This window comes from Cnephaeus nilssonii, assembly GCF_951640355.1.
Source record: "Cnephaeus nilssonii genome assembly, chromosome: 12".
Taxonomy (NCBI): Eukaryota; Metazoa; Chordata; class Mammalia; order Chiroptera; family Vespertilionidae; genus Cnephaeus; species Cnephaeus nilssonii.
This window is the reverse complement of record NC_137083.1, coordinates 38,008,180-38,032,747: the sequence shown is the minus strand read 5'-3', so window position 1 is coordinate 38,032,747 and position 24,568 is coordinate 38,008,180. Positions and strand designations below refer to the sequence as shown.

At 35.4% G+C, this 24,568-nt stretch overlaps 1 protein-coding gene across 2 annotated transcripts in view; it reads left to right on the top strand.

Moving 5' to 3' along the window:
• PHTF2 (putative homeodomain transcription factor 2) overlaps nucleotides 1-24,568 on the top strand; it is a 95,225-nt gene that overhangs the window by 48,413 nt on the left and 22,244 nt on the right. The window contains exons 2-6 of one of the 2 annotated variants that reach the window (XM_079785397.1): nucleotides 2,916-3,047; nucleotides 4,177-4,341; nucleotides 12,059-12,245; nucleotides 16,027-16,182; nucleotides 20,331-20,549. In XM_079785397.1, coding sequence (XP_079641523.1) covers nucleotides 2,962-3,047; nucleotides 4,177-4,341; nucleotides 12,059-12,245; nucleotides 16,027-16,182; nucleotides 20,331-20,549 — 813 coding nt within the window. In that variant the 5' untranslated portion in view covers nucleotides 2,916-2,961. Of the gene's footprint in view, nucleotides 1-2,881; nucleotides 3,048-4,176; nucleotides 4,342-12,058; nucleotides 12,246-16,026; nucleotides 16,183-20,330; nucleotides 20,550-24,568 lie in introns of both variants that reach the window. The other variant, XM_079785396.1, reaches the window with a different exon arrangement.

The following is a 24,568-nucleotide window of genomic DNA, read 5'->3' as shown; positions in this document are numbered from 1 at the left end:
TTATGAGGGTGGATACACAATTCAGTTCATTATAGGTGTTTTAGTTGTTTTTTTATATGTCCCATCTTTTCCCCTCTAAACGGAGGAGGAACAGGGAATATAGACTATGTTTTACTTGTCTTTCTACTCCCAATGTCTAACACTAGCCACTAAATCCTGGAGTGACAGACCTAAAAATTGAACCTTAGAAATTTTACATTCCTGATGATTGTCCCTAGAGTTCTGCTTGGCCAGTATATGAAGCCCTGCCTTGGAACTACTTGTGTCCAATAAATAACATTTTGTCTCAGTCGATCTCTTGAAGAAATCTCTAGAAGTCTTCAACAGTACAGTCTGGTTCACAGTACTTTATTAAATGATCAAAAAGTACAACAGAGAAGTGAATATTTTCTCCTTATATCTTCAAACCGTTAACTCAAGGAGGAACAAAAGGAAGGAGGTGATACCAGAGCCACTGCCTCAGGAACTGAGGCCATGGAAGGGACATGACTACTTAGAGAGACACAGGCAAAAGAAAGAAGGAAAGAGAGAGGGGAATAAAGTGGCTTCCCCTCCCCTTTTACTTTATTTATTATTTTAAAAATTGATTTTTAGAGAAAGAGGAAGGGAGAGAGAGGGAGAAACATCAATGTGAGAGGGAAACATCAATTGGCTGCCTCTTGCAAGCCCGCTACCAGGGATCGAGCCTGCAACCCAGGCATGTGCCCTGACTGGTAATTGAATCAGCAACCTTTTGGTACATGATACGATGCCCAACCAACTGAGCCACACCAGCCAGGGCCTCGTTTTACTTTTCTAATGGCAGGATTTAACAATATATAACAAGATCCTGTTGAGATAGAAAATACAGTTTTTAGGTTTCCAGCCCTGGCATTTCAGAAAATAGTCATAGGACTGAGAGATAAATAACCAAGAAGTTATATCAAATCTAAAGTTCTTTAAGATGTTATTCTTTGTGCCTAAAATTCTGAAATTAAAATACTTTTAAGGAGTATTTACACCCCCCTCCATTTTAAAGATAGTTAATAATAGCAAATAGAAGTACTGTTTATCAATATCAGTTACACTTTCCAAAGTGTTTTACATATATTACTTCATTTGAAACCTATGTAGCTATATACTGTTTTTGTATAGAGGAATAAACCAAGACTCAAAAATGTTAAAAACTGGATAAAGAACACAGTAGAGTTCATATTAAAAACAACATAAACTCTATATTTTTCCAAATTCCAGACTCTATTATAAAACAACTAGAGAACTTGAGTTAAATTTCAGGGTAATTCATAAAGATGATTGACATTTTTAAAAATTTAAGTGTTTTTTCTTTTTTTTTTTTCCTTTTCAAAGAATCTTACTACTCAGGAGAATATAAAGCTCAAATTTGTTGTATGACACTTCTTAAACATCTTAAGTGATAAAGTGGTATCTTAAGCTTAAATCTTGGTATGCTAGGCCAGGATTCTTTCAGTTGCAGGTGACAGAAACCAAATGCAAACTAGCTTTTGTAAAAACTGTTTTTTGTCTTTACTATTTATCATAAAAGTTTTCGGGGAAAAACCCCAGGAAATTAGATAGACCTGGTCACAAATTAGAGTGACCATATGTTCCAATTTGCTTGGGACTATCTAACTATCAAAGTTGACTTGTGTTGTCCTTATGCTTTTATTAACATCTCTCATCTCACTCTCAAGAGAGTCCTGATTTAGATGATAAGATACATATCATAAGATACATAGACCCTTTAAACGCCCATATGCCCATCTCTTTGGTTAAATAATTAACATTTTGGCACATTTACTTAATCTATTTTATCAAAGTAAATTATGTACATCATGGAATTTTACCCCTGCATGCATTAGTATGAACCTTTTCAAAATATTACACAATTACATTATAATTATTACACCTAACAAAATGAACAGAAATCTCCTAATACTCAAATTCTCCAATTGCCCCTAAAAAGCGTTAGGTACTCCTAGGCTCTTGACTCAAGTATTACTGGATCCAGAGGCTTAGATGATGTCTTCACTTTTTATGCAGTCCCCACTACTTTTCTTAAACTGGTCTCATTCTTAGGAAGGCTTTTTTTGAGTGATGGCTGAGGTACCCCTAGCAATTTCTTATTTTCATAGTCCTTAGTGTTTTATCTAGGAGAAAGGCCTTCAAGCACCTCTATTACTCCCTGTAAACGATTCTGATTGGCCCTTCTTAAATCACATGCCCATCTTTTTATTAATTACTGTGCCCAAAGTTAAGACTCTAACAAGCCTAGATTACAGGTCTATCCCTGAGGTAGGAGAAATAAGACCATTCGATGGACAGATAAAGGAAACAAATTCTCAAAAGATAAAGAATTTGTGTCTAGAAGGCTTAAGGGATCCTGAGCAAGCAAAAACAAGATTTCTTCTTCATGTGGAAATGATTAGCAATAATGGGTGTTTAGTGGTTTCCCTGAAAAATATGTCCAAGTAAATATATGTTATTAATTTTGAGTACATAGACCTCTATTGAAAAAAAGCTCGTTATGCCTTATCATAGACTTCCGTGTTCCTTAAACAAAGAAATAAGTGCACTTGAGGTTAGTATGGTTCTTTTGCCTCTCTGGGATTTTACCAGGAGTGGCATGAGATTCATATGCATTTAGTTTTCATTGTAGTTTTAAGGTGTGTATTTTAGAGACCATGTTGAGTGTTATCTTGTTCCAAGAGTTTATTACTGAACAGCAAGCATGGTTAGTCAGTCTGAAAAAGCTTGTCTGGAGAAACATTTAGACTTATTTAAATATAGAAAAATAATCTGGCAAGAAGCAATGTTAAAACAAGTTTTAAAGATTTTAAAGAGTGACTATCAGATCTATAATGTTTTCTTTCCCTTTTTGTAGTTGCCGCAATAGTGTTGTTCTGTTCCGCTTCCAGCCCACATAACATACCTCTGACAGAAGTGATTGGGCCAATATGGCTGATGCTGCTCCTGGGAACTGTGCACTGCCAGATTGTTTCAACAAGAACACCCAAGCCGCCTCTAAGTACAGGGGGGAAAAGAAGAAGGTACTGCCTATTTAAAAATTATATTTTTTGTAGATTTCTATAATTTGAATCTATAATTATTCTTGGCTTCAATAAAATGCTGTCTTGTAAAGTTACTCTTTCAAATAAAGCAGTGAGCTTCAGAATCAGCTACCAAATATGATTTTGTTTTCTGTATTTGCTTCAACGTAATTTTGAGACCACACACCTGTTTTGTTTTTATTTTCTTTCTTAACGTTAATTTCTAGGCACCTAATACCAATGTAGGGAATATATGTTAGTTGGAATTGCTAATAATTTCCACTGTTTAAAAAAGTTTGTACTTATAAGATGCTTTGCCAAAAACAAGAACCAAGAAAAAATTTCAGCTAAATTTTATTTATTAAATGCTATTTGAGCTCTGGCTGGGCAGCTCAGTTGGTTGGAGCTTCATCCTGTGCAATAAAGGTTGCAATTCCTGGTCAGGGCATGTGCAGGAGGCAACCAATTGATGTCTCTCTCTCTAAAAAATAAAATAATAAATCAATAAACATGTCCTCGGGTGAGGATTATGAATGAATGAATGAATGAATGAATGAATGAATGAATGAATACATGCTATTTGAAACTATGCAATATTGCCCCTTGGTTAAGTAAACATAGCAAGTCTCACTGGCCACTCTGTGCAATGGAGTTCTGTTTGAAGGGTCTTTTGGAGCAATTCCTCTTTTGAATATTGTTGCTAAGAGATTGTGATATATGCAGTTTAGAGGTGTTAAAAATTAAGCCCTTTTCATTTTGAAAAGATAAATAGATAAATAGCACTGATAGTCAGTTAGATTATAATTCTTTTATTCAGATTTTCTTCCTCACCTTCAGGTAAGTGGCATTCAAATGGGAAGAAATACTTTTGTTAATACCTGTCTAATGTGACCTTACAACCTAATATTCACTGACTGGCAGTATAAGCAAGGAGCAGTACCTTACCATTTATAGAAATTGGTCTCGAACATGTACTTTATGTTTGGGTTAACTTTCATCCAGTAAATTTGAATTTTATTGTACATTAAAATTCCTGTGTTTATGTTTACAAAAATTTTGAACATATTACTGAGAAAATGGTTGTTAAAATTTTCAAGTTACTTTCCATTCTTAATCTCTTCTAATGAAGGAAATTAAGAAAAGCAGCCCATTTGGAAGTGCACAGAGAAGGAGATGGTTCTAGTACTACAGATAATTCACAGGAGGGAACAGTTCAGAGCCACTGTACAAGCACCTCATACAGCATTGGAGCTGTCTTCAGAGATCTTTGGCATGCTGCTTTCTTTTTATCAGGGTTTGTATTTATTCCAGATTTTATATGGCGCAGAGCACTATCCCTTTTCTGCCACTTCAGTCTCAGGTAATGAATATTAATGACTTTACATATGACAGACCTATTACAGATTTTGTTTTTATCAATTATAATGCTATAGATAATGAAAAATAGAGACGATAAAGTTTATTTTGGGATATATGTAAATATTTCTAAATGAATATATACCATCAGAGTATATTTAGTTGAGTTTCTAAATTTTAATTTCTTTTGTGATTTCTCAAGTCCTACTTCTATTAAATTGGTTATTTTTGTTAGTACTATGGGTCAAATTGGCTTTACTAATATGTCATGAGACTTGTATATTTTAAATTGAATCCCTGCCTCGGTTATCTAAAATTGTCTGATATAAAGCATGTAGGCATTTGTATTTGAAAGAATAAGATGTATACTATAGGATGAAATTCTATTTTTGTGTATTGGGCTTTTGTATAGTTTGTACCACAATGAATGTTTACCAAATAAGGAAATGTGATTATAGCAAATTTCAAAAGTAAATTAAACCTAACTCAATGTTGTATAATTATTTTGAATAATTAATTCAAAACACTTAAGGGGTATATTACTCGTGCACATATACACATAACAAATTTGAAAGGGGTTAAAAAGCTATGATCAAAATAGTATAACTGATAAAAGTTGCTAAACTAATAAATCAAGAAAAGAGATACTACAAATAACTAATTTGGTCACTTTTGTTAACTCCTCTACTAATACTGTTTCATCAATATGTGATTGTGCTCTTATGATAAAGTTTATCATGCATTACATAATTAAGGAATTATATCCTGGGCATATTTTCATTGATTGTGATTTTGGGGGAAATTCTCCAAAATTTTAATAGTTTGCAATAACATTGCATAAAGTTGCTTCCTCCAGAGAAGATACAGGTTCGGTTTGGTTTTTAACTTGCATTGGATTCTGTCTGTATCTCTCTTAGTCCGTTTTTATTTATTTATTTTTAAATAAATAGCTCTCCTTTCTAACAGTAGAATGTAATAGTTTTATCACTGCAAAGCCAGTTTCTTAAACATTTCTCAAGAACTTTTAATAAGCAATTATAAAAAAGCATATGGATATATTTTCCTTTTGGGGAATCATTTAGTTGTTTTGGTTGTCCATAACTGATATTTTATAACTTAGTATTCAGAATCCCTCTAATGTAGTACATTGGTGCCTTTGGAATTCTACTGTGTTTCTCAAATTAGATTCAGACTTCAATTTCCCTCCTTTGGGACTGTAGCATAACCTTGACTACTAGCCATTGGTACAATAATGACTAAGTCCCTTTGGGTTTATTCTCTGTAATCATGGCAATTATAATCTACATGTTTTTAAAGATGCACTGTTTTCAACTAACTCATTCTGGGATTGGTTTGCCAGCTTATAAATAAGACTTTTAAATATTAAGTACAAGAAGATCTTAAGAAAAATGTTAATTTTAGAAGTTCTGATCTTGAGTTTTGAAATCTTGATGTTTTGTTCTTTCAGGCTTTAATAAGTCAGAAAGGGCTTAAATTGAAATATCAACTTGGGACTTAAAATTGTTTCTGGTATAAAAAGTTGAAAAACTGGATACTTCCATTAAAGTGTTTGAATTAACATAACTGATGGGAAAATAAATGCATAACCACACAAGGATTTAAACTTTGTGTATGGTATCTTGTTGGTTTTCTAGATGTTAGGATGAAATCTACAATTCTTTTTTTTTTTTAAATATGTTTTATTGATTTTTTACAGAGAGGAAGGGAGAGGAATAGAGAGTTAGAAACATCGATGAGAGAGAAACATCGATCAGCTGCCTCCTGCGCACCCCCCACTGGGGATGAGCCCGCAACCAACGCACATGCCCTTGACCGGAATCGAACCCGGGACCCTTTAGTCCGCAGGCCGACGCTCTATCCACTGAGCCAAACTGGTTTCGGCGAAATCTACAATTCTTACATCCTGTATTTATAAGTTGTAAAGGCCCTACTCATCATCTCTAAGTACATTTTTTAATCCACTCATCTGCTGATGGGCACTTAGGCTGTTTCCAAATCTTAGCTATGGTAAATTGTGCCTCTATGAACATAGGGGTGCATATATCCTTTCTGATTGGTGTTTCTAGTTTCTTGGGATATAGTCCTAGAAGTGGGATCACTGGGTCGAATGGGAGGTCCATTTTTAATTTTTTGAGGAATCTCCATACTGTTCTCCACAGTGGCTGCACCAGTCTGCATTCCCACCAGCAGTGCACGAGGGTTCCTTTTTCTCCGCATCCTCTTCAGCACTTGTCGTTTGTTGATGATAGCCATTCTGACAGGTGTGAGATGGTACCGCATTGTTATGATTTGCATCTCTTGGATGATTAGTGACTTTGAGCATGTTTGCATATGTCTCTCGGCCTTCTGTATGTCCTCTTTCGAAAAGTGTCTATTTAAGTCCTTTGCCCATTTTTTGATTGGATTGTTTATCTTCCTTTTATTAAGTTGTATGAGTTCTCTGGAGATTAAACCCTTATCTGAAATAGCATTGGCAAGTATGTTCTCCCATGCAGTAGGCTTTCTTGTTGTTTTGTTGATGGTTTCTTTTGTTGTGCAGAAGCCTTTTATTTTGATGTAGTCCCATTTGTTTATTTTCTCTTTAGTTTCCATTGCCCTATGAGCTGTATCAGTAAAGATATTGCTATGTCATATGTCTGATATTTTGCTGCCTGTGGAGTCTTTTAAGATATTTATGGTTTCCCATCTTCCATTTAAGTCCTTTAACCATTTTGAGTTTGTTTTCGTGTATGGTGTAAGTTGGTGATCTAGTTTCTTTTTTTTTTTTTTTTTTCATGTATCTGACCGCATTTCCCAGCACCATTTATTGTAGAGACTGTCCTGACTCCATTGTATGCTCTTGCCTCCTTTGTCAAATATTAATTGAGCAGAATGGCTTGGGTCTATTTCTGGGTTCTCTGTTCTGTTCCATTGGTCTCTATGTCTGTTCTTGTGCCAGTACCACAAGAGCCAGTTTTGAGAACTGTGGCTTTATAATATAGCTTGATATCTGGTATTGTGATCCCTCCAACTTTGTTCTTTCTCAGGATTGCTGTGGCTATTCGGGGTCTTTTTTTTACTCCAGATGAGTTCGTTCTAGGTCTGTGAAATATGCCATTGGTATTTTAATGGGGATTGCATTGAACCTATAAATTGTTTTGGGTAATATGGACATTTTAATGATGTTGATTCTACCAATCCATGAACACGGTATGTTCTTCCATTTGTTTATGTCTTCCTCTATCTCTTTTTTCAATGTCCTGTAGGTTTCCAAGTAAAGGTCTTTTACCTCCTTAGTTAAGTTTATTCCTAGGTATCTTAATTTTTTTGGTGTGATGGTAAATGGGATTGTTTTTTTCTTTTCTCTTCCTGTGAGTTCATTATTAGTGTATAAAAAAGCCATAAATTTCTGGGTGTTAATTTTGTATCCTGCTACATTGCCGAATTCATTTATTAAGTCTAGTAGTTTTTTGATGGAGTCTTTGGGGATTTCTATGTACAATATCATGTCATCTGCAAATAATGACAGTTTTACTTCTTCTTTTCCAATTTGGATGCCTTTTATTTCTTCTTCTTGTCTGATCACTATGGCTAGCACTTCCAGTACTATATTGAACAGGAGTGGTGACAGTGGGCATCCCTGTCTTGTTCCTGTTCTTAGGGGAAATGGATTTAGTTTTTGCCCATTCAGTATGATGTTGTCTGCAGGTTTGTCATATAAGGCTTTTATTATGTTGAGTTATGATCCCTCTATTCCCATTTTGCTGAGAGTTTTTATTAAGAAAGGGTGTTGGATTTTGTCAATTGCTTTTTCTGCATTGATTGATATGATTATGTGATTTTTGTCTCAATTTGTTTATGTGATGTATCACATTTATTGATTTTTGGATATTGTACCATCCTTGCATCCCAGGAATAAATCCCACTTGGTCATGGTGTGTGATCTTTCTAATGTAGTACTGGATCAAATTTGCTAGAATTTTGTTGAGGATTTTAGCTTCTATGTTCATCAAGGATATTGGCCTGTAGTTCTCTTTTTTTGTGGTGTCTTTATCTGGCTTTGGAGTTAGGGTAATGCTGGCTTCATAGAAAGAGCTTGGAAGTGTGCCTTCCTCTTGAATTTTTTTGAATAGTCTGAGGAGGATAGGTTTTAGTTCTTCCTTGAATGCTTGGTAGAACTCCCCTGTAAAGTCGTCCGGACCAGGGTTTTTGTTTGCTTGAAGGTTTTTGATTATTACTTCAATTTCTTCGGGAGTTATCAGCCTATTCAGGTTTTTTTTAATTTTTATTCTTCCTGATTGAGTTTTGGAAGCTTGTATTTTTCTAAGAATATGGCCATTTCGTCTAGGTTGTCCAGTTTGTTGGAATAGAGTTGTTCATAGTATTTTTTCATAATCCTTTGAAATATTTACATTTTTTGTTTTCTTTGTCAGTTCAGCTTGGTTTGGAACTTATCTGCATTTAGTTCATGAGAAACCTCAGGTAGCTACCATAGCTTAGTAACTTAGTGTTCATGTCTCTGATAGTGTTACTCAGACTTTGCAGAGATAGTGGGGAGAGAAACAACCCAGAGAAGATTAGGAGGAGGCAGAGATAAGGAAAGGAGGAAGTGGGAGATCGCTGAGAGGTGTCAGTGATATGGCATGGATGCTGTTGGCACTCTTTCCCCTGGCATAATACAGTTTTTACCCTGTCCTGGTAAGGAAGGAATAATACAGTCTTAACCCTGTCTGGTAAGGAAGGAATCATCCTTCAAAGCCTTTTCACTGGGCTCTTAACTTTTGTCCTCTCGAGTTCTGGTTCACTCTGCACATTTTCAACCATTTTTTCTACTTTGACTACTGGCCTCCAGACCTATGTTTTAAACTGCCTACTGATCTTAGGAGGGCATTGTAGGTCTACCATTTCCATCTTTCTTCCCAAATAAATTTCTCCTCTTGCATATCCTGTCTGATTAATGGTTCTACCAACTTTCCAGTTTTCCTTTACCACCTTTCCCTTCTCCCTTTCCAGCCCAGTGTCATTTCCATGAACTTTCATAAATACCTTTTCAGAAAACTCCTTCTCTATCTTTGAGTTCTCACATTTTCAAGATATCAAGTAACTTTACCTCCCTTGGTCTTTTTCCACATCTCCACGTTCAAGGGAGAGGTAAAGGGAGTAGTTGATAACTGTTTCTATTATTTTCTTCCCCAGGCACGGAAGGTCACAAGTTTACACTGCACCTTTTATTTTCTCTTTTTGCCCCTTTCCTCTCCACTAGAATCCATTTTCCTCCCTCCCTCTGCCACTCTTAAATGGTCTTTGTCCCGTGGTTCATTCCCTTGGCCTTTTCATGTCTCTTAGGATCACGTAGAAAGAGAAGGGTTTGAAGACTGGACTTCTGAGTCTTGGCAACTCTGTAGAGATGTGTTCTGAATGACTAGAAAGCATCAGAGTGCCCTGACTGGTGTGGCTCAGTTGGTTGGAACATCATCCAGTACACTGAAAGGTCGTGGATTCAGTTCATGGTTAGGGCACATACTCAGGTTGAGGATTCAGTTCCCAGTCGGGGATCTCACACATTGATGTTTCTGTCTCTCCCTCTCCCTCTCCCTTCCTCTCTCTCTAAAAAGCAATTTTTAAAAAATCAGGTTGGGGAGAAAGCCTTGGAGCTCTGTAGAGCACGAGAGAAGTATGGTCTGTCTGTCCCTTTCAGTAATCTGGCAGGAGGAGATCAGGAAGGAGAGGGTCTTGTTTGTATAAGACAAAACTTTCTAGGCTTTGATGAGTGTGTTAACAAGAAATCCTAACAGGAAGTTTCCCAAAGAATGTAGTTGGAGGTAATATGGAGAATTAAATTAGCCTCATAGTCAGAAGGTCTGTAATCTAGTGCTATGTTTGCCTCTTAAATAAATCATTTAGACCTTTTTATACTTCTGATTCCTTATTTCCAAATTTACCATTTCAAATAGGGGAGTTCCAATAACACTGAGTAACTGTAGTGTCAAAAATAACTTTTTTGGTGCATTTAAAAAAACTTTGGTTGTTGACCCACATGAAGGCAATATACTAGTTTCTTTCTTGCAAAAATGATACTCTGGAGAAAATTCAAGGGGGTTTATTTAAATATAATTAATTATAATTGCTTTTAATAATGTTCTATGATAAAGTTAATCTGCACTGAGCACATTCTAATTTTGTGTCGGACTTACATTATATTTCTACTAACCATTACCTTTGGATAGCCATTATTTCACCCACTAGAGACTCTGAAGAGGACTCTTCAAGCATTTGCCTATTAATCAAAAATGTCTTGTTTATTATTTTCTATATCATATCTTATATATTGAGAAAAATTTAATTCCTAAATGAAGAAACTCAATTGTAGCTACACGATTACTGATATTTTTTCAGAGTATTTCAGTGGGTGAAAGAGTTTACTTCTTTATTTTCTTTATGTTCTTTATTTCTACTTCTTCCATTATTTAGAACAGTGGTTCTCAACCTTTTTAATGCCGAGACCCTTTAATACAGTTCCTCATGTTGTGGTGACCCCCCAACCATAAAATTATTTTCATTGCTACTTCATAACTGTAATTTTGCTACTGTTAATGAATCATAATGTAAATATCTGTGTTTTCCGATGGTCTTAGGCAACCCTGCTAGCGGTTCTCAACCTGTGGGTCGTGACCCACAGATTGAGAACTGCTGCTGTAGAGCCTAAGACCATCGGAAAACACAGAATAGAGTTGTTCATAGTATTTTTTCATAATCCTTTGAAATATTTACATTTTTTGTTTTCTTTGTCATTTCAGCTTGGTTTGGAACTTATCTGCATTTAGTTCATGAGAAACCTCAGGTAGCTACCATAGCTACCAACCCTGCTAGCAGTTCTCAACCTGTGGGTCGTGACCCACAGATTGAGAACTGCTGCTGTAGAGCCTAAGACCATTGGAAAACACAGATATTTACATTACGATTCATAACAGTAGCAAAATTACAGTTATGAAGTAGCAACGAAAATAATTTTATGGTTGGGGGTCACCACAACATGAGAAACTGTATTAAAGGGTCGCAGCATTAAAAAGGTTGAGAACCACTGATTTAGAACCTTATATAAAGTTTTTCTTTTTTTCATATATATTTATATAACAAAGGTTCTATGTCTCCATTGTGTATTAAAATAAATTTATCCAAGATATTTATATATATATATTAATGGTGAAGTATTTGGATAAATGAGAATGTTAAAAATAATTTAAACCACTAACTGCAACTTAATCTGATAATTACTGATATATTTTTTAAAAATAAAACTTTAAAAACATATTATTAATCATAATAAAATGGACAAATTTTTTTATCCTAGATTTTGCTCAAAGTCCAGGTAATTTTGACCAAGAATTGTTTGATAAGCTAAGGCATGTCTCTTAGAATTGCTATTTGTAAGACCTCAGAACCTATAAAATAAGCTGAACTATGACACTGATATACACTTTTATTTTATATGATGGATACTGTATTTCTAAATTATTTGTTGTAAAAATGAGGTGGGCATTAAAATTCTGAGAAGTAACTACCGGATTTTATTACTAACAGATCATAATTTCTATCAGTAACCATCCAAAATAAGGTAAGTCCATTTAACGTGCTTCTGAATTTTTTTTTTTTAGATCAAAGAAAACAAAGAATTCAATTGATAAATCAACTGAGACTGACAATGGCTATGTATCCCTTGATGGGAAAAAGACTGTTAAAAGCAGTGAAGGTGGAGTACAAAGCCATGAACCTCAATGTGAAACTATTCAATCAGAAGAGACAACCTGGAACAAAGGAACACTGAGGAACATTCCCAGTAAAGTAAGTGTGGTTTTTAAAAAATAATTTTCTTGTGTGGTTTTGCATTAGCTAATGGACTATATATTTTTGAACTATATTTTTTTCTCCCGAATTTATTCTCTGAGTCTTTAAAAATCACACTGATGAAGCTGAAAATCAGATAAAGTAATACGAATAAACTTCATTGTCAATATAATTAGTGCCTTCTTGAATTGATTAATGACTCAAATTTTTTCAAAATGTTAAAGCACTTTAATAATTTCATAGTTGATTCTTATTAAACCTTACCTTTTCTTGCCCCATTTCCATGTGTATAAGAGTTTGTTTTAAATTGAACATCAAATTATTCTAGAAACTAAACTTAGAAACCTGGTTTTCCATTCATGTTTCCCATAAGAAAATACTACCTTGTTTTTCCTACCTTTATTACCATTGGTGTCAGCACATTTATTTTGTTGTTAGTTATAAAAAAATTCTTGAGAGAACCAAGATGGCGTCATAGGTAAATACCTATACTCGCTGCCTCTCACAGCCACATCAAAATTACATCTAAAAGGCAGAACAATTACTACCCAGAACCGCGGGAAAGGTGACTGAGTGGAAGTTCAACAACTAGAGAGGTGAAGAAAGCGCAGTGAGACTGGTAAGAGGTGCTGAGGCACATAAAGTGCTGGCACCTGGATGTGCTGCTATTTTAATTAGGAGGGAGATACAAGCTCCCGCTTGTTCTGAACTTCAGTTCCGGGCGAGACTCTGGGAGACCCAGACACATGGGGGAGAAACTGGACTGTCTGGCATCGGGACAGGAACGCAAGGGTGGCTTTCAGAGGTGCTCACAGCGATCATTGTTCCTGCATGGGGGCGCAGGACACGGAGACCCGGGGACCTCTGGTGCAGGGCTGGCTGGCAGCCATTGCTGTTTGCTCTGCCCTGGTGATTCCCAGAGACCCTGCTCCTCCCAGTTTACCACCCCACCCAGGCTGTATGCATCTGCTTTTGCATATGAATGGCCTGTCCTTTCTCCTTCTAAAACCTGTCAAACTGCAGCTGGGTCAGAGGGCCCCAGAGCTTCCAAAGGAAGGTCCAAGGCCTGGCAGCAGCTGGGCCTCGTCTGGGCACTTCCAAACCCCATACAAAGAGGAGAAATCTGCAGATGTCTCTGTAGCTCCTGCTGGGTGGCCCCAGACAGTGGCTGACCTTGCACCTCATTGGAGATCCAAGACCCAGTGTACCCAGTGGTCAGAGTGAGACCATACCGGATTACAACTCTTCACATCCCATAAGAGACACACTCAAGGGGCAGATTCGATGAGCACCAAAGCCCTACTGAAGCAAGGCCTGCCCCATAAGGGTGTCTCCTGCGCAACAGATCTTCCAGTGTAGACACAGCTGGTCATCACAACCAATTGTCCTGGAGGTCAATTCCTCCCAGTGATACCAACAGCAATCAAGGGTTAACTACAGCAGCCCACAAAGGGGTGCACCAAGAGCATTCACCTCAGGTGACTGGGGAGGCTGAGCCACTGGGCCCTCCCTATGGGACACGTACCACACAAGGCCACTATCAACTCAAGGAGACTTAGCAGCTACCCAGTACATAGAAATAAACACAGGGAAGCAGCCAAAATGCGGAGACAAAGAAACAAGTCACAAATGAAAGAAATGGATGAAAGCAAAATACTGGATATAGAGTTCAAAACCACGGTTATAAGGTTACTCAAGAATCTTCTAGAAACCTCTGAGAAATTTAGTGAGACCCTCAAGAATAGGAAAAAGGACCAATCAGAAATTAAGTATACACTGACTGAAATAAAGAATAATGTACAGAGATCCAACAGCAGACTAGAGGATCCCAAGAATCAAGTCAAAGATTTGAAATACGAAGAAGCAAAAAACACCCAAATGGAAAAGCAAAAAGAAAAAAAGAATCCAAAAATATGAAGATAGTGTAAGGAGCCTCTGGGACAACTTCAAGCATACCAACATCTGAACTATGGGGGTGCCAGAATAAGAGAGAGAGCAAGATATTGAAACCTATTTGAAGAAATAATGACAGAAAACTTCCCCTACCTGGTGAAAGAAATGGACTTACAAGTCCAGGAAGTGCAGAGAACCCCAAAGAGGACCAAGGGCAAAAGACAAAGAGAGAATCTTAAAAGGAACAAGAGAAAAACAGTTAGTTACCTACAAGGGGATACCCATATGACTCTCAGCTGATTTCTCAACGGAAACTATGCAGGCCAGACGGGAGTGGCAAGAAATATACAAAGTGATGAACAGCAAGAACCTACAACCAAGATTACTCTACCCAGCAAAGCTATCATTTAGAATTGAAGGTCAGATAAAGAGCTTCACAGACAAGAAAAAGCTAAAGGAGTTCATCACCACCAAACCAGTATTATATGAAATGCTGAAGGGTATTCTCTAAGAAGAGGAAGCAGAAGAAAAAGGTAAAGATAAAAAATTATGAACAACAAAGTGACAACAAATACATATCTATCAACAAGTGAATCTAAAAATCAACTGAGTAAAAAATCTGATGAACAGAATAAACTGGTGAATAAAATAGAATCAGGGGCATAGAAAGGGAGTGGACTGACAATTCTCTGGGGGAAGGGGTTGTGGGGGGTGCGGGAAGAGATTGGACAAAGAGCTTACACCTATGGACGAGGGCAGTGGGGAGGGGGGAAAGGCCTGGAGTGGGGTGGGAATCGAGTGGAGGGGAGCTATGGGGGGGGGGAGAGGAACAACTGTAATAATCGGAACAATAAAGATTTAAAAAAAGAGAGAAATAAACAAAAAGAAAAAATTCTTATTGAGCACATATTTGTTAATAGTTGTTTATTTACTTTTCCAAAATAATAAAGCTACCCTGGGCTATTGTAGCAAAGCCTAATGTAGATCTTCTGTCTCTTTATTTCACTGAATTTTTCTGGTTAAATAACTTACTCTTTAAAAGCTGGTACAATAAAATAATATGGTCAAATTAAAAGATGTTTACTGTTAAATTTAGCAATGTAAGCATGAACATTTGTGTTGAGGAAAATAAATAGAAGAAAAGAAGATTCTCTAATTTTGAATGAAGTATGTGTTACTACTTGACAGTACATGTATTTTTAGGACCAGTAGCTGTACAATAAATAGTTTGGGACTGCAATGAAATATAGTACATTACTTGATTTTAGATTGTTGACACATTTAGCTCTCTGATAATGTGAATCTCACATTACTATCAACACTGAACAAATAAGTTTTCAATCATTAAACTTTCAAACACACTTTCTGGTATGTATTACCTATTAAAGCTATATGAAAGAAACATGGAAGTGTCAATAAAACTCATGTTCTGAGTCTCTCAATTTGAGGATTTCTGAAATCTGGATGTGTCTTAATGTCACCTCCTCCTGCCTCATAAGCCATTATTTACTCAGTGGTGGTCTTATAATTGATCATATTTTTAGTTTGTGAAAATAGTACAATTAGTTCATCACAGGTCTCTCAGCTTCTTTTATCCTATTTTATATTTTATAATTTTGTAAGCTATTTCAAATATTTTTGTGGAACAGAAACATTATAGAACAATTTGACAAATGAATGTGGAATTACTCTTAACATTAAAATGCCAGGATAGTCACTGATTTAAGATATTTTTTCAGAAAATTGAGTAGCACTAATCACTTTGAGGGGTTTAAAGGTATTTAAAGCTATATGTGCATATGTATATAATTGAAAGTTTTGCACTTTCATAACTGCAAGTTAAGTTAGAAATTACCATAATCCTCTTTGTGTACTCCCATTTTAGGATACCCAAAGGACAATAACAAATGTCTCTGATGAAGTCTCCAGCGAGGAAGGTCCTGAAACAGGATACCCATTACGCCGTAATGCGGACAGGACTTCTGAGAGCATTCTTCGGAATAGAAAGTCACACCATTATAAGAAACATTACCCTAATGAGGTATATACTTTGGCTTTACATATATACATACATATCTTTTTTTAAAAATATATTTTTATTGATTTCAGAAAGGAAGGGGGAGAGAGAGAGAGAGAGAGAGAGAGAGAGAAACATCAGTTATGAGAGAGAGTCATTGATCGGCTGCCCCCTGCACGCCCCCTACTGGGGATTGAGCCTGCAACTCGAGCATGTGCCCTGGGACCCTTCAATCTTCAGGCTGATGCTCTATCCACTGAGCCAAACCGGCTAGAGCCATATCATTTTTTATATGTTACTAATTTACAACTTCTTTTAACAATTGAATTAAAAATTAACAATAATTATTAAAAGAACATATTTCCCCTCAGTATCACTATCTTATTGTTATATATTCTGGATTTATAGAGTAGCAGTTTTAGATTTATGTGTTGCATATATGATAAATAGCCATACATTTGTACTCATTTTGTGTATTTTCTCTGAAGATTCATACATTCAGTTCACTGTTTACCTTTAAAGAAGCCCATCCTGGAGAGACAATCTGTGAACTCCTGGGTTAGTCTTTCCCACAATTTGAATGGCTTTATGACTAATTGATTATTGCAAAGTTATTATTCTAAGTGACTTTCTTTATGTTCTTGTCACCAGTTATTAAGTTGCCCATACTATTATATTCAATCTTTTTTCTTATTAACGTTTGTGTGTTTTTTCTAAACCCTTTTCTGACTTACCACATCTCTTAAAGTTATCACATCTCTTGAAGCTCTTTAAATAGTAAAAGAATTTCATTCAACTGTATTTTCGGTTTTTATTCTAAAGAACTAAGAACATTTTATTATCTCCCTTCAAGGCAAATGAATCAATTGCTTCACAAAGGAGGCCTTCACAGCGGAGATATTCCTCCCAATTGAAAAACACACCACACGTAGGTGTCGTTCTACGCCTCCGCCCCTCCTACCAGTTTCAGTGTATTTTCTATACATCTCTAATTGTAGGGCTTCCATTCAGCCAGATTTCAGGTGGTTCTGAATGATGGTGGTTCTATATTTTAGTTGTAATTTTGATGTTATGGAAGGCGTCAAGTACCCGTGTTTACCCATGCCACCAACTTGATTCTCCTCATGGTCATTTTGTTTTTCAAGAAAAGTTATCCAGTCGTTGGTCCATTGGAGGGCCGATACTAGATTAGGCTGCCATGGAGTTTGGTACCAAAGGGGTTGGGAATGTGGTGGTGATCTGTCATTCAGTGTGGACTTTTACTTAACCCCTCTTTCCATATTCCCCCGCTTCCCACCCGCAACCCACTTACCTTTTTCTGTGATATACTATATCTGGTTGGCTTCTTTCAATCACCTGTTGGGAAGATGATGGATTACTTGATTATCTGGGATATAGAAGGTTTCCTGGGAAATTGATAGCTTCATTTAAGCATTTGACTTATTTTCTTCTCTGTCCTGCTTTGTTAACTCTACAAGTGTCTTTCAATTTGTCTTCCCTATTGTAGATAAGATTCTCATCTAATAAATGCATTTGATGGAAAACACAATGCAGAAACTATGGGCTTGGAATCAAACTATTTAAATAACTTTGGAAAAATTATTTAACTTCTCTGAGTCCCAGTTTCTGCCTGTATAATCAGGGGGAGAGAGAAGGAGAGCAGCCTCATCAGATTGTTAGGATTAAATAAGATTATGTATAATTGCTTAATACAAAGCACTCATATTATAAATGCTTATTCCTTTTAAGTAAATAATCCTCTCTTCATTTGACTATATGCTGTTTTAGCTATCTAAAGATTTGAAATAAGCAGAGCGAATCAAATGAGCTATTAAGTTGAGCTGTTTTTCCTCAATTCTAAAATTTCCTATTTTTAGTCTGTAATCAGCAATTTATAATGAAATTCAAAGTGGCCATTAATCACTTAAATATTGCAGATAAAATAGTGTTTGAAATATAAGCAATTCTAGGCAATAATTTTTACATTATGCATTTATAAAATTTCCTATTTATTAATCAGTATTTGACAAAATACTTTTATCAGGAATTATAGGTATTTCCTTATTCCTGAAATCACCCATTAGTTTCAGTTAAACATTGGCCCTTTAATCTGATACTTTTTTTTTCTGATCAGCAAGTCTGCATCAAAATTAGTGATAGATAATAAGCTAGCTTTATGAAAAAATTTAAATTAGCAATTACTGGTTGCTTATTACTTCTGTCCTTGTTATCTAATGAAAATTGTTATGATGAAAACTACTTAGGTTTCAAGTATTCTGCTTGACAGTGAATCTGATATATTTTTGAAGTGCTTTTTGTAAAAAAAAAATAGCAGACTGATTTTTACCCTTTTTCTGTAAATTTTTTTCTCTTTTTATTTTTTTATTTGTTTTTCTATTCAATTCTTTCAAAAAAAATTTTTTTTTTTTACTTTTCTCTCAAACAACCCTGCCACAAATGCTCTATCACATACTAAATATACATGGTGCCCCATTCTAATATACACAAGTTAATTGTCAATAATATAACTCACTCATTCAAGATATTGTGTTACCTGTGGTAAAGATGGTTTTTGTATTTGGTAGACTTACAGTGTATTTGAGAGTTATGATTTATTTGAATATATGAAATACATGAACATTTAATTAACCCAGATAATATAGATGCTAGATAGCAAGACAAAATTTATTGTCAAATGAATATAATAATAACTCACTGCAGGGACAAAGTATTCACTCTAAATAGAAGATTTTAAACTAACATTTGTTGAACCTCTGCTTTGTACAGGTTTGTATTAAAAACTATAGTGCTCATTTAATTTTTAATATCTCTTTAGGGTAGGTAGTTTTATTTCCCATTGTCATGAGCTGATTTGTCCCTTAAGTCTCTAAGGTAAGCCAGCTAGAAAGGGGTAGAGATGGTAATTTCCTGACACTTTGTTGAGTGGGCTTTAAAGAAGAGAAGGACTTATAATGAGAGGTAGGAATATACTGAGAGGCTGGAGTGGCAACGAACAAGTTGTGTTTAGGAGTTAAGGACTAGCCCATTGTCACTGGAAGAGAAGGCTGTGGTACTGAGAAGTGGAAAACAAGGTCCAAAAATAGCCGTTGAAGAGAGCGTGGTAGGTGAAGGAATTTGAACTTTATCCAGAAGAACAGCAGTGGGAAGCCACAGAAGGATTTTGGTCAGAGGAGTGAAAGAACAGTTGTACTTTTGGAAGGTTAACCTGGAAAGAGGGAAGGCCTTTTAGGTAGGGGTCAATTAGGAGGCTCTTATGGCATACAAAGAATGAATGATATTTGGTGATAGCATAGAAAGACAAACAAACAACATTTTAAAGGTAGAATTGACAAATCTTAGTGCCAGGATAACTAAAATCGAATCTAAAAATTTCAGCACACTTTGCTATAAGGATGGCTGTTATTCTTTATTCAGTAAAAGTTATGAATTCATTTAAATTAAAATTTTACTCAAAACTATTTATTTTGTATGTTAAAAACTAAGAAAATAGTAAATTTATTAGAAATTATTTAACTTCTTTCTTTTAGTTTTTTACTTTCATATCATAGATTATCTCAAACACATGAATTGGCACTTTGTAGCTATTCATGTGTTTGAGATAATTTATGATTATTTATTCATTTTGTCAATTTATTGAACTTGTTTGAGAAACTAAGACAATAGATACGTTAAATCTATTGTTGCTAAAATAGACTAAGTAAGAAAACTCCATTAAACCATCAATTAAAGTGGGTGACTATGCAGTCCATGTGAATGTAGACTAGTCTTTGCCTGCCTGAATTCTGAACTTTGTATAAAGTTTAAGTGAAAGAAGTCATTGGCAAAGGGGAGGAGGAGGAGGGGATGTCAAGCGGGGAAAAAGGAGACATGTAAAACTTTAGACAATAAATAAATACAAAGAGAAAGAAGTCATAATCTTTGTATGCAAAGTAACACTTGAGCTGAAATGTGAAATAAATTTTGATATGAGGAAATTTTGTTACTCCTTAAAAATTAATATGTATTTTTAATGTTTTGCTATCTATTTCACTGTTATTTGACAGTGTGTTTATTGTTTTAGCAAAAAGTAACAATATATGGTTCTAATAGAATCCTTTGAATTGGAAAGGGTACATAAATTGTATTAATGTCAAAGAATATCTTGATTTCAGGATGCCCCAAAATCGGGTACTAGTTGCAGCTCTCGCTGTTCAAGTTCCAGACAGGATTCTGAGAGCACAAGGCCAGAATCTGAAACAGAAGATGTATTATGGGAAGACTTGTTACATTGTGCAGAATGCCGATCATCTTGTACCAGTGAGACAGATGTGGAAAATCCTCATGTTAATCCATGTGTGAAAAAAGAATATAGAGATGATCCTTTTCACCAGGTTGGTTTACAGTTGTCATGGGCTAATTTGTCCCTTAAGTCTCTGGGATGATTTTAATTTCTAGTAATAAATAATTTAAGCCACTGGTGGTTTCTGCAGGTTTTTCTCCTTTGAATGTACAAAATTTACAGAGGTGAAGAAAAACCTTACATTTAATTAAAATATTCTGGTAAAAAAATTTTTTTAAATGTGAGCTGTGGTCTGGCTTCATTGGAACATAGAATCTCATCATTTATGTTATGGTTATGTTTCTGAACTTGCAAACATATGTTTCTGAAAAGTTGTTGGTAAATGGAGTTTTATAAGTCAACTTGTGTTTTAAATGCAGTAGTCTTTTTCTCACTCAACAGACTTCATGCTCAGATTTATTTATACCTGTGGTCTTAACTCCACTGTAAGATTGTAATTCACAGAGCTATATTTCATGAATATCAGATTTGTATCTCCAAGTGCCTATAATAGTGCTGTCGAATAGAAATATAATGAGAGTCACATATGTAATTTAAAAATTTCTGGTAGCCGCATTAAAATGTTTTAAAAGGTGAAATTAATTTTAGTATATTTTCTTTAACCCTATATTCAAAATATCACTTCAACATATAACTAATGTGAAAAATAATGAAATAATATACACTAAGTGGCCAGATTATTATGATCTCTGAACGCATAATAATTTGGCCACTCAGTGTACTTCTCTTGAGTACCTCATTTATTTGATATCAAAGATACTATAAATCTTGCACCTGATCAGTTTTCCCCTTTCCACTGGCTGATAGAAAGCTCAGGGCAAATAGGTGGTTGATCTCCAGCAAAAGTCTAGAATACTTTTGGTACCCATTTGAGATACAAATACACTGAGTGGCCAGATTATTATGCATTCAGAGATCATAATAATCTGGCCACTCAGTGTGTATTTTTAATACAAAATGTCTTCAAAATCTATTACAGCACATCTGATTTGGACTAGTCACATTTCAAGTGCTCAGTAGCCACATGTGAGTAGGGTGTACTATATTGGACAACACAGGTCTGTGGGACATCTTCATTTGAATGTTACACCATTGCCTCAGCTTTAACCAAATACACCACCTTCCCTCATAAATTTATTTTTCTTATGGCATTCAAAATCTTGGTGAATGACATCTTCATTCATCTGTTCACTGTCCAGAAAGTGGGTAGTCATTTAAAATCCTCACTGTTCTTACTTTCTTCTCTCTCTTATCCAAGTCCTCATGAAATCCTAACAATGAAACCAACAAGTAAACTTAGAAAACTAGAGGTAGAAGGGAACTTCCTTAATCTGATAAAAGGTAGCTATCAAAGAACCTTTAATGTTGAAATTTTAGGAGCATTTTTATTAAAAGCAGGAACAAGAGATGTCCATCATCACTGCTTTTTCTGTTAAATTTCTATTAAAATTGTATGTCTCTGTTTTCAGTTGGACTTAGAGTCTAAGACAGATTTAAAGTTCACATTAAAGAACAAAATGTCATAGCAGAAACAATTTTGAAGAACTACAGGGAACTTTCCATATTGGATATAAAAATGTATTTTTTAAAATATAGTAATTAAGGTAGTATGGTATAGGTATATGCTATAGACTGAAAGTGTCCCCACCAAAATATGATCGCATTTGGAGGTGAGCCTCTGGGATGTAATTAGGCATGACGGTGGAGCTCTCATGATTATCATTAGTGCCCTTAAAAAGAGGGCAGTCTCTAAACCAGAAAGTGGGAATCTCACCAGACATTGAGTCTGTTGGCACCTTGATCTTTGGACTTTGTAGCCTCTAGAACTATGAGAAATAGATTTCTGTTCTTAAGCCATCCAATCTATTTTGTTAAAGCAGCTCGAAACAGATTAATAGACCAATGGGTCAGAATAGAAAACCCAGAAGTAGACATATGCTTATATGGATCCCTAATATATTGCATAAGTGGTATTACAAATCAGTGGAAAAGCATAGATTACTTAGTATATGGTTGTGGATCAAGTGATTATCCATACATAAAAATGTATTCCAGATAGTTCCTAACTGTGAAGAAGCAAAACTTTAAAATACTTAGAAGAAAGTATAGGAGAAAATCCTTCGTTTCTTCAAGTATGAGAAGGATTTTTTAAACAAGATACAAAAAGCACAAGCAAACATCTAAAAATAGGGGATTGTCCTGGCCAGTGTGGCTCTGTTGGTTGGACCGCCGTCCTGTACATCAAAGGATTGTGGGTTCGATTCTGGGTCAGGGCCCTTAGGGGAGGCAACTGTTCGATGTTTCTCTCCCCCCCCCCCCCCCCTTGCTCTCTCTCTCTCTAAAAAAATAAATTTGAATATCTTAAAATATAAAACTTTGGGCTACAAATTAAGCCATAAATAATATTAAAAGACAAGCCACAAGCTAGAAGATATTTCCAACACAATAACTCAAAGTGTTACTGCACAGAGCACACAAAGAACTTTAACAGATGAATAGGTAAAAGGTAAACAACTCAGTACAAAAATGGACAAAGGATGTGAGCAAGCAACTCACCTAGATGGCTAATATATAATAAGTAAAATTGGTCAGCCTTATTAGTAATTAGGGAAATGTAAAGTAGAACAATGAGATACAATTTCATATTGATCAAATTGTCTAAAAATTTTTTAGTTGATAAATTTCAACGTTGGCAAGAATGTGAAGAAAGAACTCTTATTCAGTGCTGATGTTCATATAAATTTGCACAACTACTTTGAAAGCAGTTTGTCATGTAAAAAAATTGAAGGTCTGCGTACTTTAGGACTCTTTCATCTCTAAGGAAACTTTAGAAGCTGGGCATGAGGACATATAAAATAATTTTTATGTGTATGGTATTGCATTGTGCATAATAGTGAAAAATTAAAAATAATGTAATAGGCAACAGTAGTAGAATTAATAAGTTCTGACATATGATAAAACAATATATATCAGTGAAATTTAATGAACCCAGCTTCATATATAAAAAGGAATAAATCTTGTGAATATAATTTTGAATGAAAAAAGCAAGTTCCGGGAGTATACATACAATATATAAAGTTTTAAGACATGCAAGGTTATATTATTATATTATATATTATTTATGGATAAAAGCAGATGCAGTAAGAGTATAAAAACATGCAAGGGAATAGTAAACACCAAATTTAGGATAAGTCTGAGGAATAAAAGAAGGGAATGGTGTACAAAGTGAGTTTCAATTTTGCCTATAGTGTTTTTTAAATTAAAATATTGAACAAATAAGGGGGAAAGTTAAAATATAAACTCGAGTGTTACTATTCTCTGAGTGAAGTGTTTCACTTTAAAATATATTCATTAGTTTTGACATTGGCTACAGGAAGTGTTAGGGGAAAGAAGCTTTGCTACAGGGATTGAATAAGGAGAATGAAGAAAGGTTTAAGAAGCATGGCTGAGAAAGTTTGGAAAAAATTAGGTATTAGTTAGATGAGAAAATAGTTTTGGTCCCCACCCCTCTCCCAGAGATGTGAAATGTTTAAGCACATATGTGCATAGGAGAAAACCAGTAGGGAAGAATTAAAGAGGTACAGGAGAAAAAGTTAAATGATGTGTCTTAGGATTCTAGTGGGAAAGCCTAGTTAGGAAGCTTACTATAAATTCCTCCTTGACAGGAAGAGGAATACATCTTCTGTTGAAATGGGAGGAGGAAGAGTGCCTGAAACAAGGAAGATGATGAGAGAGTTGCTGCCTGATAATCTATTCTGTGAGTGCAGGAGGTTAAGGAGTCTGTTAACAATAAGAAGTGAGATGATAGGATAGGGGATTTGTGGATGGTGATGAAGGCTTGAAGTTATCATTTGCAGGAAATGGGGATAGTGGAGAGAGAGTATATATATATATGCATGCATTCAAGCCAATTAAAAAAGTCAGACTCGCCCTAACCGGTTTGGCTCAGTGGATAGAGCGTCAGCCTGCGGACTGAAGGGTCCCAGGTTCGATTCCGGTCAAGGGCATGTACCTTGGTTGCGGGCACATCCCCAGTGGGGGGTGTGCAGG